This window comes from Pungitius pungitius, chromosome 16 (assembly GCF_949316345.1).
Source record: "Pungitius pungitius chromosome 16, fPunPun2.1, whole genome shotgun sequence".
NCBI classification, from domain to species: domain Eukaryota; kingdom Metazoa; phylum Chordata; class Actinopteri; order Perciformes; family Gasterosteidae; genus Pungitius; species Pungitius pungitius.
In genome coordinates, this window is record NC_084915.1 from 9,553,477 (window position 1) to 9,568,294 (window position 14,818).

At 44.9% G+C, this 14,818-nt stretch overlaps 1 protein-coding gene across 2 annotated transcripts; it reads left to right on the top strand.

Annotated features, from left to right (window-relative positions):
- The first annotated feature begins 1,687 nt into the window (after positions 1–1,687).
- Positions 1,688–14,315, top strand: slc7a3a (solute carrier family 7 member 3a). Of its 2 annotated transcripts, none has more exons than XM_037467298.2 (12): positions 1,688–1,817; positions 8,138–8,784; positions 8,899–9,060; positions 9,351–9,534; positions 9,624–9,736; positions 10,074–10,296; positions 10,376–10,515; positions 10,718–10,820; positions 11,045–11,265; positions 11,393–11,559; positions 11,637–11,745; positions 11,844–14,315. In XM_037467298.2, exons 2-12 carry the CDS (start codon positions 8,418–8,420, stop codon positions 11,996–11,998), a joined length of 1,944 nt encoding a protein of 647 aa, XP_037323195.1. In that variant the 5' UTR covers positions 1,688–1,817; positions 8,138–8,417; the 3' UTR covers positions 11,999–14,315. The 2 variants fall into 2 exon arrangements, with proteins under 2 accessions (XP_037323195.1, XP_037323196.1); XM_037467299.2 differs by lacking the exon at positions 1,688–1,817 and adding an exon at positions 2,561–2,711.
- Positions 14,316–14,818: the final 503 nt, after the last annotated feature.

The following is a 14,818-nucleotide window of genomic DNA, read 5'->3' on the forward strand; positions in this document are numbered from 1 at the left end:
CTGCAGGGATATGTTACCTAAATAAGCGGTCCCCCACCTTTTTTGCCTCACAGGAATTTTCATTTTTGACATTATTTCGCGGACAGGTCTTGAAGGTGTGGTGGATAAATACGACGGGAGGTGGGAAAAAGGGAAGAAAAATGTACCAAATGGCCCACAAACCAGAACTAGTCCGTGGCCCGGAGGTTTGGCACCACTGGGTTAGATGTTCCAGAGTTCAACGTTTCCAGCAAGTTAAGAGTCATTATCATACATTATCCACTATCGCTATCCATAGACATGGTAGTGTTAATGTCATATAGCATTAATGAAAAGTTTAAACTAGCCAGTCTGTTACAGAATAGACTGTCAGACAGTGTGGGAAATGATGATGTTGAAAACAGTAAAGTTATTTAGAGAAGAAGTTAAAAAGAATGCATCAAAACCATTTTGCTATTGTTGAACAACGGAGCCCCCCATGGTTGTGTGTTCAGCCCTTCCTGTTCACTCTGAACACCCACTGACACAAAGTTTGCAGATGATAACACCGTCATCGGATGCATTAAAAACAACAAGGAGTCTTCAAATAGAGAGGAAATCCACAACAATGATTTAGATTGTTTTAAAGCTTAGATAGGCAACGTTAGAGAAAACATGCCAAAGTAAACTAGATCATATATATACACATATATATATATACAGTATATATATATACATATATATAAACAAACAAAAGCAGCGCAGGCAGGCCAACTCTTTCCTAATGAAATCAGCAAAAGCTCCAAAAGTATCAAAACTTAGCGAGAAAGTTGTCAAGTCATCAACACGACAGCCTGACACATCAGACCTTGCCAAAATTGTTGTCATACATATATATTACATATATATATATATTATATATTATATTGAACTTACGCAACAATTGAGTACTTGCAGTTATGTGTCAAGCTAGCAGCGTGCGCAGTTATCATTCAAGCAGACTTAATGGAATTATTAATCATGTTTTTGCCAGAGAATTTTATTTGTAGATTGTTGTCAGGATCTAAATTTCAACAAATATGACAAACAATACTTCTAAAATATATTACCCTCCCTAGGTTCACGTTTGTTTTGATTAAAATGAATGAAGGAACATTTTTGTTGTGTAATTTAAGACTGAAGAATGTTTTCGAAGAATGTGCCCCCTCCCCTACATGCATGATGTCACGCAGCATGTCATCATACGCATTTTAAGAGGAAAGTTTGAATGATGATTTGTGAATGATTCAGTCAGTGAGAGACACGAGAAAACAATGTGTAAAGTTTGTGGTCTGACAGCAGCCCTGACCCTTCATCGTTCCCAGGTCACTAAGGGCAAATGAACATTAAAGAAATATGTTTGTTTCCCCTCCTTTTCTTTTAATCTCTGGAACAAAGCGGATGAACGCACCTCTTGGAGGGGGAGGGACAGGACTCCATATAAGGGCATTCCTACTACGTATACGCAAGCGCGCACGCACTCTCACGTTTCACAACTCTGTCTCACGTTTTCTGTATCTCAAACATTGTTTACACTTATTCATCTTTGCTTTGTCGTTCACGCCTCTATAGATATCGATGTAGACCAATACCAGAGCAGCGTAAATCTGTACAGGGACGTTAATATTCTTACGTCGGTATTTCCATTGAAGAGGAAACTCCACCCGCGGGTTGCGTCAGTTTGTTTATTACCCCGCCCCCTCCTCACCCGGCGGGACTAACACACACACACACACCCACGCGTTTAAGAGCGGGACACTTCATCAGCCACCACGCTAACAGCCTGCCCCTTTCACCACTATCACCCAGAAGACATTCAGGTAAAACCCTATATCGTGTTTCATTCATAAAATTTGACTTTTTTTTTTAATTTTCGGCCTCCAGCTGGTCGTGTGATGACACGGTGTCGCGTATTGTCGACTTATTAGTGTTCTGATGCAATCCTCCCTCGTGTCAGCAGTTGTATCGGAGCGCCTATGTTTACAAAGGACGTAACGTGACTTACAAGCCCAGCATTCAACGCACATTTTCACATAATGTACCGTTAACGTACACTATACTTTTAGTAAGGTGGCATTTTTTTTAATTTGTTAAGTAACGTTATATGAGCGCGGATTCAGCCGGCAGTCTGACGCGCGCACAGGAAACCACAATAGAGTAACGTTAGAAAATTCACATTTGATGTGTCCTTTTGGTGGGAAAACGATAACACTTTTATAAATATAAATTAAACAAACGTCTCGACACGTTTCCGTATCATCATTCGGGGGTTTCATTCGATGTTTTGGTCCTAGCGGCGTTAGTCATAGACGGTTAGCATACCAGCCAGCAGGTCGTTTTACCAAGGCATGAGATGAACGCAATGCTGCGTTAAAAGTCACCGAAAAAACGTAAAATTTATAGCAATTCACTGAATTAACCGTAACCAAAACAGCTCCCGTTTAAAGATATAACTCAATATGCCGGTAGGACACCGACTAGTCACTGTTGATGGTCTGCCATCCGCATCCGCTTTAGTCTCGAACCAGAACAAACTCCAAATGCACGAGTTCTCTGTGTACGTTTTGCCATTACGAGGTTTCCGAAACCTTCAAAGGCAACATTCTTACCACGCGAGAACCGAGCGGAGCCACGTAGCTAGCGGCTCCGTTTCCCTGACAGATGGACAGCTGATCGTCGCCCAGTATACTTGACACTCGGCGTAAAAAATAAAGGTCAGTTTTTGTATTAGCTAATTACGCTTTCATAGTTGCTATTATTATAAGAAAACATTGCGCGTGTCATCACAGTGAGTCGTCCTTCCGGGTAAAGTTCACTAGCGTATTGTTCGTGGTGCTTGTTTGACCATGCTTGTGTTGCATCAGCCAATTTAAATCCACTCCATTCATTATTATGTAGTGATGTTACGGTAGTAGCAGACGCAACGACCAGAGAGTTGGTGTGCGTAATGTAATGCCGACCGAGATCGGCCTGGTTTGGTGGGAGCGGGGGCGTTTTGGTCTAACCAAAAGCCACATGGCACGTCCCTTTTTGTTTTGATCTAGGCTTATTTTACATTTCCAGTTTAATCCAATTCCACGCTAAAGAAAGGTTGTTATGGTCGTTTTTGTCATTGCCTATCACAGGGCATTTATCTATTATTGACAAATTGTTATTGTTATTTCATGGGTTATTGACAGGTAACAAGCCCGGGTCTCCCAGTGCATTTGTATTTTTCAAGAAGTCAGATTGGTTCTGTTGGTGTGCCCTGAGGAATGTAGCAAAACATTGTTTCTAGTTTACCACCTTGGGTACACATGGGAAGAAATGGAGAGAGTTGCTGTCCCGACACAAACACTTTTACCTTGATGGAATTCTCTATTTCTTTAGAAGCAGCAATCCAAGCTCAAAGAATTTGCATTGTTTTTAAACTGAGAGATACTTACTTACTTGTATATAACACATCTAGGGGCTGTTTTATTGCACTGTAACTTCGGCGCTTTGTTGACCATTATCATCTAGGCAAAAACACAAATATTCAGCACTAAATGTGGGTCTATTTCACAATGTTTGTTATGTTGGAGGAGACCTGCTACACTGAAGTTGTTACCTCCGCTTGAGCAAACTACCTCATGGAATCAGCTGGTTTTTAACTAGTCGGAGAATAATTAAATGCTGGGAACAAAAAGTTCCAAGGTGCTGCTGTCCTGTTTTTTTTTTTTTTTTGCATACGTCAGACCTGCGTAATTTAGTAGATGGATTTTGACATTCTTTGATATTCAGCTGCTAGGTTATTCTTCTAATGTGTAGATGACTTATCTCGTTGGGGCTTTTCGTGTTAATGGTTTTGACACTGCTCAGCATGGGAAAGGGAGCATGTCCTTTGTTAATCACATTATGTCCCGCAGAGCAGTTTTTGGCAGGAGAGCTCTTCTGCCAGGTGACTTCAAGGGTCGTTCAGTTCAGTCTCAGTGGTCCGTCCGTCCACCCGCATTTTAGTTTACACACAGCCTTAATGTGAACCTGCAGAGAACCTGGTACAAATACAATTCTGGCTTAAAATAAATACTGTTGATAAGTTCAAACGCCTGGAAAACCATTGTTTTATTGTCCATGACACCCCTGAGAACAGGTCTCTGACTCTATGCAGCCATTCAATGAGGCGTTGGCACATGCAAGTCTTAGCAAGGCCCTGCTTAGAAAGGGTGAGGCCTGAAATTACTAGACTTGGAAATACTATACAACTACTACTACTACTACAACAACTGATATGAGTAACCATTAACCATTTTTTATAGATGGGCCATCACAATGGCTAAATTGCCCCGGCCGAACCCCTACATCGCATTTTGTCCATAAATGGTGTGTGGCGGAGGAGCGTCAAAGCCGGCGCTATTAATGCTGAGATACCCGATATCTTGGGTTGCGTGCCGAGGAGGTGGACGGACGCATCAGCCCTGTCCGTCACTGTAGTGGACCGGCAGCAAAGAGACCAAGTGAAACCGTAACCCAGAAAAGAAGACCGGGCCGGCTGTCTGGAGCAGTGAGAGGGTGGTAGCGTCCCCTGGGTCAGAGGTTAGAGCTAAATGCCCTTTCACGCTAATTAAGTGTGTGGGTCAAAGAGGGCCTGTCTATTTTGGTTGTGTGTCCAGTTAAAAATCCGCCAAAAAGTTGCTACTTCAGGCAGAACGTGACGCCAATATCAAATGACGGGACTTTCAGGTGGTAGTGAGTTCAGTTTGGGTTACACTGCATGTTAGGGTGTTTTAAAAAGGAAGAAGGAAAAAAAGATCTATTGGCCATAGATCATTTGTGGTCTAAATTTGGCCCGTTCTTTTTCAAAGTATTAAAGCTCTCACAATGTTTCAGTACAATGGCAAAAAACAACATAACCTATTTATCAAAGCTCCCCTAGTTCTACAATTTCAAAAGAGAATATCCTGTCTGCTACAGTTAAGTGTTGAGAAAAAGGAAAAATGCTGTCAAACAATGAAATACAATCGACACACAGAGCAGCCAACAATAAACATCCAGCCCTGTGAAGATGATGGGAAACTGGTACCTGGTGGATATTCTCCCACTCGTCCTGGTGTGACATTCCAGGAGCATTTTATATATACACACACATACACACACACACATACACCAGGGACCGAGATCTGAGAGGTTCGATGTTGTGTCAGTAAACATTTTTTACTAAACCTCTGTGCCCGGCTGACTGATCTCCTCAGGGGTCCCAACCCGCAAACCTCCACACCTTTTTTGCAAAGCCAGACAAAAAGGCTTATCTGAAACTACCAAAGCCCCAAAAAACTCTGTCTAATAATCTATGGAAACATTTTTTAAAGTATAAAAATGATAACCTCATGAATACAGTTTGTCGGGAAATGTCTTCGTAATCTGCTCTCGCAGTAAGATTTTGTGTCAGCGGCGCGCTGTGGGGGGTCCCATTAAAGCGGCGCTCGGGCCCCTCTGCGCCGCCCAACGCCGCTTTCACGTCAACTACTCGCTAATCTTTTCCTTGTGGTTTTCACGAGGCTGTGTGAGCGAGGCCGATTTACTGTTCGCCGGTTTGAACGTTTTGTGTGTGTGTGTGTGTGTGTGTGTGTGTGTGTGTGTGTGTGTGTGTGTGTGTGTGTGTGTGTGTGTGTGTGTGTGTGTGTGTGTGTGTGTGTGTGTGTGTGTGTGTGTGTGTGTGTGTGTGTGTGTGTGTGTGTGTGTGTGCAACACCTCACACAGGAATGGTGTGTTACCTGCTGGCATCCTTACAGCTCGTTGATTTCTGTTGAGTTGCAGGGTTTCCTACTGGAGTTTGTGAGACTGTTGGGGAGAAAGTTGTTAAACGTGTCCTTCTGGGGCACTTTGAGAGCAAAATGTGCTCTTTTCTAACCAATTTAATGAACTTTTGTTCTTGAGTGTGCTGTTGACGTACTTGTTCTAACTTGAGTATTTGTATTAGTAGTGTAACCTTCCACTGCACTACTTCTCAGAGGGAATGAAGCACTTTTAACTTCATTACTTTTATCTGACAATATTGGTGACTAATATAAGTTATTCTACTATTCAGATTCTTAAGACAAAATATGACTTGAATACTGACTTCAGTTTTATGCTTTGCTTACGTCCTTTAATCATGAATCAATTGGTTGTGTACACACACACTACACACACACAAAGCATATTAAAAAATATATTCTAGTTTTCTAATTGGAGGACAACATTGAACACTCATTTTATTTGTCCTGCAAACCTACAAATAGAATTTAATTTAATTAAAAATATATACTTTTTTGAAACGGAAGAAACTAAAAGGCCAACGACCTGGGACCGCACTGCTCCTGTTCCAACAGGTTTCTGGGATAATGGTCCTTTTACTTGACCCAGCACTGCGGCTAATACTGCCACAGGCTCTTAAGAGGATTATCTGGAGAAGAAACAAACCTCCTCACTTCATTATAGCGTGTTGCTGCTCCTCTCATTGCAATACCAAAACACCTGGCACCTTCGACAAACAACAACACGGCGTCGTGCTTGTGTAATCCAATGAGCGATGTTGTTGTTCAAAATGGAAACGCTCCTTTTAGCCACAAGATTATTTTACTGCTGCTTCTTATTGTAGCAGTTCAGTGTTTTTGTGTCAAAAGTAAAAAATGAAGGCCCTCTTTCAAAAGGCCAATCGGAAACCAACCTCATGGTTGCAGAAATGTCAGCATTTGATTAACACAGACACATTGTGCGTGAATGTGATGTGTTGGTTTTGCACACTGTTTACATTTAGTGTTTATTCTCAATGAGTCACTGTGCGGGAGCAGCTGCTTTCTCTAATCTAGGTGTTTCCTTGATGGCGAGTGAACCTACGGGTGTAACCTGCTTACTCTCCACAGCTCACGTTATGCTACGATGCATAATAAACCTGCCAGATGTAGGCCCGTGGTGGCGCGTAACTTTCACCGCAGTCGAACATCCTGCACTCATCGAGGTTGAACCGCCTCATCAGAACCAACAGAAAAAAACATTGCATCTGTGCTGGTCACTAGTGCCGAGTCCTTGGCCTGTATTGAACTCTTCTAGCGTGTACGTATTGTGTGTTTTGGTAATGAACTGAACATGCTGCTACTACTGCGTCTGACGTAAACCGTGGTGCTGGCGTCCTTGAGGATGGGGTTTTATCAGCTGTTTTTTAGTTGTTTTTGAAGCGTTGCCCCAGGGGCAATGGTCCCCCCCCCCGAGTGCCTCTTTATAAACAATGCAGCTTTAGAGTTAACTGTAAATTCATTTCCACATTTCTGAATGCGTCGAACACAAAACAAACTCAAACACTTTGCCCCTAATCGGCGCCACCTGTTCAAGGCGGCTGTGGGGATCAGGTGTTTTTCACAAAGCCAAACCCGAGTGCTCTGAACCTGCAGGAAGTAGAGGGACAGGATGATTGATTGATTTAGTGAGTGCGTGCAGTTTTTTTAGGTTAATGGCTACATTTTTTAGCTCTAAGTTGGGTGTGAGTTGGGTTAGCCCCGAGAATTTCCCAATGAGTGTCAATTTAATCTGTACCTTCTTGCAGTGCAGCTGGTTCATCTTATCGAGCTCCTGGCTCACGCTGTCTTCCTCTCCCTTGTTGATGTTAGCTTGCAGAATTTGACGATATCATCTCCTCACAGCCTCCGGCGTTCCCAGGCTTCATCTGTTGGAAAAAAAAAACATAGTACGGTGTAGTTAGGTGTTTGTGTGTTTTTAGATGGGTGTGCACTGTGTACTTTTCAGAGGCCTTGGCATCGGGTTTTCTTTTGTCTTGTGAGATCTTGTTCTGCTTTACCTTGAATCATGTTGTGCAACTGTGCGGTTAAGCGATGGCGGCGTGAATTCCAGGTAGTTGCATAACTGGTATTTATTTCATGTGGTGAAATGTAACTCATTCGAGCCCAGCGTGTGTGATATCACACAGATCAACTTCACAACTAAGAGTTCAAAAAAAATCGATTGTCGATTGGCGGGACCATGAGACCATGAGCATTTGGGATTTTTAGTTTGCAAATTCTTCCTGGAAAGAAAACTAATCCATCTCCCCCCCCCCCCCCCCCCGAGATCTGTGTGAACTGTAAGCTTTGGTTCTTACTGAGTACTGCCCTGTTCTGAGCTGCTGCTTTCTTGTGTTTTCTCACAGGTCCTAATCGGCTGCCGCAAATTACTGTAACCAGCGACCCGCCACTTTGTGTTCTGAGTGACTGTAGCTCAAGTCTACCTTCACTCAGGGATCAATAATCAACAAGTACTTGAGTTACCTGCCCAACGTACAACTCCCGGATCAGTCGCACGCATTCGGTCTGAGCTGTGTGGATAGCAGACGCACACACACTCTCAAGGATTTAAAACACAGCCTGCTTCAGTGCCCACACACACACACACACACACACACACACACACACACACACCTCACAGCAAATATGGCCGCCCAGCTGGCCAACTTCGGCAAAATCCTGCTGCGCCGCCGGGCATTAGACTGCTCCAATGAGGAGACCCGATTCGCCCGCTGCCTGTCCACTCTGGACCTCATCGCTCTGGGCGTGGGCTCCACGCTCGGCGCCGGCGTGTACGTCCTCGCGGGCGAGGTCGCCCGAGAAAAGGCCGGACCGGCTATAGTCCTCTGCTTCCTCATCGCCGCTCTGTCCTCCATGTTGGCGGGCCTCTGCTACGCGGAATTCGGCGCCCGTGTCCCCAAAACGGGCTCCGCGTACCTTTACAGCTACGTGACGGTCGGAGAGATCTGGGCCTTCATCACCGGGTGGAACCTCATCCTCTCCTATGTGATAGGTGAGCCTTTTCTTGAGCTCAGGGTGGAACTGCCCCCGGCGCTTTATGTGTGCATTTCCTTTTTCAGCCACTACACCGCTGGTCTGAAAAGCTGTCCATCTTTTCTTTTAAAAGGCACGGCCAGTGTTGCCAGGGCTTGGAGCTCAACGTTCGACAGCTTGGTGGAGCAAAAGATCTCCAATTTCTTCAAGGCCTCCATGACGATGAACGTACCGGGCAATGTGCTGGCCAAGTACCCCGACCTGTTCGCCCTCATCCTGGTCCTGCTGCTCACTGGTGAGTTCTGCTTCGCCACCTCACAGTCCCTGAATCAATATGAGAATATTATTTGACCGCAGAATTAAGAAATGAATATTTCTCTTCATGTTAACATGGTACTAAAGCGTTGCATAACGGCCAGAACAGTTTTCACACTTATACTTGTGGAATGCCAGCAGCCGGGTGAGAAAGGGAGAATTTGTCAATTTGGTGTCGCTGACTAGCGGTTTGTTGGAGGCTACGAGCTGCAAACACATCCACCCACGTAGCAGGACGCCTTGTTCATCTTCATCTCCTCCTGTCCTCAGGACTTCTGGCCTTCGGCGTGAACGAGTCAGCGCTGGTGAATAAGATCTTCACCGGCATCAACCTGGTGGTTCTGGGTTTCGTAATCATCTCCGGCTTTGTCAAGGGGGACACACACAACTGGAAACTGACCGAGGAAGACTACCACCAGTTCATAAACGACACCAACAGCACCACGCCGGCACTGTGAGTATTTGATGGCTGCCGGCGAATGAACTCGTACTTCTCCCCCCGTCTCGCCCGTGTCTGAACGCCGAGTGTCTTTCGTCACCCAGAGTGGAGAAGTTTGGCGTGGGCGGCTTCGCTCCGTTCGGCTTGAATGGAGTCCTGTCCGGTGCTGCCACCTGCTTCTACGCCTTTGTAGGCTTTGACTGCATCGCCACCACAAGTGAGTGGTTTTACATTGTAAATGCACTGAAATAGCTGTATCAACTGTAAAAAGACAGTTTGGTATGCGCATTAAATGTTGCAATGGTTTCTGATAATGGAGATTTCAATTAGTATTGCATAAGAACACCCGGGATTTTCTCCACCTGGTGAAGCTCCCACACCTGTTTCCTGCATTCAAGAGGTTGTGTTAAGTAACATTTCCCTACACGTGTTGGAGGAGGATTTACCTGCTCTACAAACAGCGTCGCCACTGTCTGTCGGCCCTACTCGTCTCGCGTGAGCTCTCCCCATGAACTAATTCTTCTTTTTTTTTGTTTTTGTTTGGTTGTTGCCAGGCGAAGAGGCGAAGAACCCCATGCGCTCCATTCCCATCGGCATCGTCGCCTCGCTCTTCATCTGTTTCTTCGCATACTTCGGCGTGTCCGCCGCGCTCACCCTCATGATGCCGTACTACCAGCTGAACACCCAGAGTCCTCTGCCCGAGGCCTTCAGCTACGTCGGCTGGGCTCCAGCCCGGTACATCGTGGCCGTGGGCTCTCTGTGCGCGCTGTCCACCAGGTGAGGGGAAGGAGGGGCGGGGGTTGCGCCGTGCTCTCGCAGTGCGTCTGTGAAATACTGACCGTCTGTCTTCTCTCAGTCTCCTCGGCTCCATGTTCCCCATGCCCCGAGTTATCTACGCCATGGCGGAGGACGGGCTGCTGTTCCGTGTTCTGTCCAGGATGAACGCTCGTACCAAGACTCCTCTCCTGGCTACCATCGCGTCCGGCGTTGTTGCAGGTAAGCTGGGTGGTCTTTGCCTGTCCGTCCTGTCCTGTCGTTTGTAGTTGGCCGGGGTGACGGCTCTGTCCCCCGTCCCCTGTTCAGTGGACCCTAAAGGAAGCTGCAAAAGACATGTGATGTTATTTCTTTGTTCCTCTTTCTGACTTTACATTGATGTCCAACTGTAGAAATGCCCTAAGACCTCAGTTTCTCGTTACAGCTCTGATGGCCTTCCTGTTTGACCTAGCGGCACTGGTTGACCTCATGTCCATTGGAACTCTGCTGGCGTACTCTTTGGTGGCCATCTGTGTCCTCATCCTCAGGTAAGCACCCGCTACTCCTTGCAAGCACATTCTCAGATGTAATCATGTGTTAAACATCCTCTGGGTGTGGCAGAAGCTTACAGATAGAATAATCTAAAAATGGCTTGAAAGGTGTTTTTTGCTTCAGAATAAGGATGGCATCATAACAAAAGCGCCTGTTGGTACGCAGACAATATTTGCAGCTGGATTTTCCCTCACTGTGCCACACTCCTGTCCCTCCGCAGGTACCAGCCGGGCACCCTGAGTTCGTCCAGCCAGACGGAGAAGCTGGTGGAGCTGGTGGAGGGCGAGAAGGTGGCGGTGAGTGGAGACGACAGCGGGGACGAGAGGGACGAGGAGAGGCCGCTCCGCGAGGCCTTCACCGTCAAGCTGCTCTTCTGTCCGAGTGGAAAGATCCCCACGCAAACCTCGGGGAACATCGTCTACGCCACCACCGCCATCATTTGTAAGTGTTTCTGGGAAGGAATGCAAAGCGGGCTCATTTGTTTCATTTATCCTTTTTTAAACTTTTTTTTTTATGGTGGACGTGACTAATCTCTCATGAGTAACTTTGCCTCCTCGCGTCCCTGCAGCGCTTCTCATCACGGTGCTGTGCATCATCCTCGCCAACTGCCTACAGGAGCTGCTGGCCGGCCAGCCGGCCGCCGTGGTGCCGTGCGTCCTGCTGGCCCTGCTCTGTGTCGTCTGCCTCGTCATCATCTGCAGGCAGCCTGAGAGCAAAGAGGCGCTCACCTTCAAGGTAGAAACCGTTTCCTGTGGCCACGCTGCTGCTCACATTTAAAGATGGCTGTGCTGAGTTTTTGCAACTTCCTCCAGGTCCCTCTGCTTCCCTGGTTGCCCCTGTTCAGCGTCTTTGTCAACATCTACCTCATGATGCAGCTGGACTGGGGAACGTGGTGCCGCTTCGCCGTGTGGATGCTCATCGGTACGTTCGAGCGCCACCAGCCGCCTTCTCCCCTTGTGCTGCCAATGCGTTCACCTGAGCATTTTGTAACTTCACGTTGCCTCTCTGCTTTCCTCCAGGTTTCATCATCTACTTCTGCTATGGTATTCAGAACAGCAGCGAAGCGACCAAGAGGTCCTCCCTCCGCAAATACGAGTCCGCCATGCAGAAAAAGAGCCCCATTTACACCGGCGCCCCTGACGACAGTGACACGGAAGCAGGCGGCAGCGCATGAGGCCTCCGGACGCCGACCTGGGGAGTGTCGCCAGAGCGTCTACAATCATTTTGGCAACTTAGTTGAAATGGAAGCCAAATGCTGCAATGTAGGAGGCTTGAAAGACGGCCCCTGGGTTCACAAAGGGAGGAGAGGCGGCAAACACACACACACACACACACACACATACATCTTACCTCTGCTTCGGAGGCTGATTAACTTGACGTTTAGAGACTGCGAGAGAAATACTCTCCGGCCCAATGTTTCTGTCCACCTGTACTTAGCCGTAGTCCTGTGGGAGATAAAAACCAGCCTCTAACACCAGAAAGGACCGAACTAACAGACGAGTACTACGAGTCACCGTAGTTCTGCTTTCTGTTCGCTGGGAGAATGTTAGACTTCAACTACTTTCTTTTATGCTTTGTCTCCGTTATTGGCGCCTGCGTTTTGGAGCCACCGGGCCGAGACTACTGTGTCCATCAGTTAGTACTCCATCCCTAAAGCTAGACTTCAGTGAGCCGAAGCCCCGGCCTTCAGCGCTTGACCTGCCTGGTTTATCGGTTCCCGTTGGTTGGTGGGTAACCAAGGGCAACGCTGAGGCTGCCGGTTCACAATGCCGACGTCGTGGGGGCCTCTGCGGTCGGGTCGGCAGCACAAAAAAAACGACGTTGGCGTCATTGGCAGCGATCGGTTCAGTGTGTGAAGTACAAATGGCCCCTGAGCTCCCAGAGGACAGCCCTACAGGCGGTCTGCACACCGCCCTTTTTAAAATATGATGAAATAACTTGCTTATCTTAAATTATTGAATTTGTATTCTTGCTCATAGACGTGTTGAAATGTTTGCAGGTATTTTGTGGCCTTTTTGTTCTAATTTAAACCAAAATGACTTTAGCAGAAATGAACTACTTTTCCCCCATTTTAAAAGGCCAAAAGCCCAGATGTAAAAGTAAAAACGACAAAGCAGGATCATAGGTTTTGGTTTTGATCCAGATTTTCTCCATAACAAAAAATATTCATGAACTTTTCAGAAATCCATGTGGTTAGTTTTATAATTGCAGTTTATTCTTACACTGTCGGTTTCATATTCATTTTTTGCAGTTGATGAGATTTGAAATCCACACACTATTAACATTACGTTGTATCTCACGAGCATTTACAATGTGTCCACCTCCGACGCATCTGAACACAGGGTGTATTTCATCATCCATATCACCTTCTGGTTTTTACGTTGCTTTGAAAAGACTCGGTATGGTTCTTGTTTAGTTTCATTTGAAACCTGTTCACTTTTATTGTTTTCAACTGTAATTAGTTTTTACTACTTTATTTTCTGATACAACTGCTATTATTGAAATGGTTTAGGTATTGTTTGTTTGTTTGTTTTATTTCATAAACATATCTGTTTTTAGAGCCTAATGTATTCATTTTTAATTGTTACATGTACAGTTTTTAGTATGCTTGTCCTTGTTTTTTTCATTTTTCTTTGTTGCTTATGTCTTGCATCAAATGAAATAATTCTTTCTGACCAAATGACCAATGGAGTTTTTCAAAACAAAAAATGACCTCTAAGAGTTGGTCTCTAAATTGTAAAATATGAAAGAACACGTTTTAACCCCAACCGTTTTGAGTCAAAATAACTTGTTTATAGTTTTTTTCATTTAAGCGCTTTATTGTCAAATGTACAGCATTTGCTTAGAAATGTCTTTATTTGTATAACGCTGTAAAATTAACACATGACTTTAAAATTAAGAAATGTATATTATAAATTACATTGGATGTCATTTTATTTGACACCTAATGCTACTGCAATCCAAAAGATACAAATTTTGCCCATTTCCCCAATGAAATGAATTTATATTGAAGAATTTCTGTAAATACCGAAAGATAACACTAAAGTTCAGAGTTTTTCTTTTTTAATTCTTCATCCAGTAAATTAATATCGGCCCTAAAGTAGGAGGAGAGGGGGGGGATTTTGGTTGAGCTTGTGTTTCTAGAGGGTGTCAATCAGTGAACTGGCCCCGGAAGAAGCATCTTTCTCCCGATGAACACTTGGGTTGGTAAAGCCGTCTTGCTGAATTCTCCACAATTAAATAGCAGGAATGATGAAGTCTGCCTGCGACGTCATGGAGATATTTTGTGGCTGTGTTGTAATTCACGCGGAGCTCTTCATACTCAGCCCTTGTGCCTTTCATAAATCTATTCTATTGCCTCCCCTCAATGCCATCTCATTGACGGCATTGCATTTCTTTGTTTTATATACTGTACATATTGCTGTCGTAAAAAAAATGTATTTTCATTGTTTTCTTTTTTTAATAAAACAGTGATTCGTGCTAAAGGCGGACACCTTGTCAGTGTGTCTTCCATTCTTTCTCCATGAGTCACCTGTGATGACTCATAATGTAAACTATGTACAAAAGGACTCTACCCTTTTTTTTAAATTGAAATCAGGTCCTGCAGCAACAAGATAAAAGATCATTTCTGACACAGTATTAATCACTGCTCCATGTTTCCACTCAGTTTCAGTAGTTTTTAAATAGGCCACAATGATAAATAAGTTGTCTATTACAGTTTTCTCAGCCCGATTTGCAAAACACTCCGTTCTCAGCACTAAGAACCATCATCGCAATAGTTTACACTGAACCACACCTCGTTTGTGCAACAAAAACTCAACAAAATGATGTAATCATAAAATTCATCAACGAAGGCACATTTGCCTCTAAATTCACACGCCCCCCGTATGTGAGTGAATATTACCTTTTAATTCTAAGATTTCACTCCGTATGTAAAGAATTATTCATTTTAACGGTTAATAACACAAAACATGAAATGTCTTGTTCACGCATT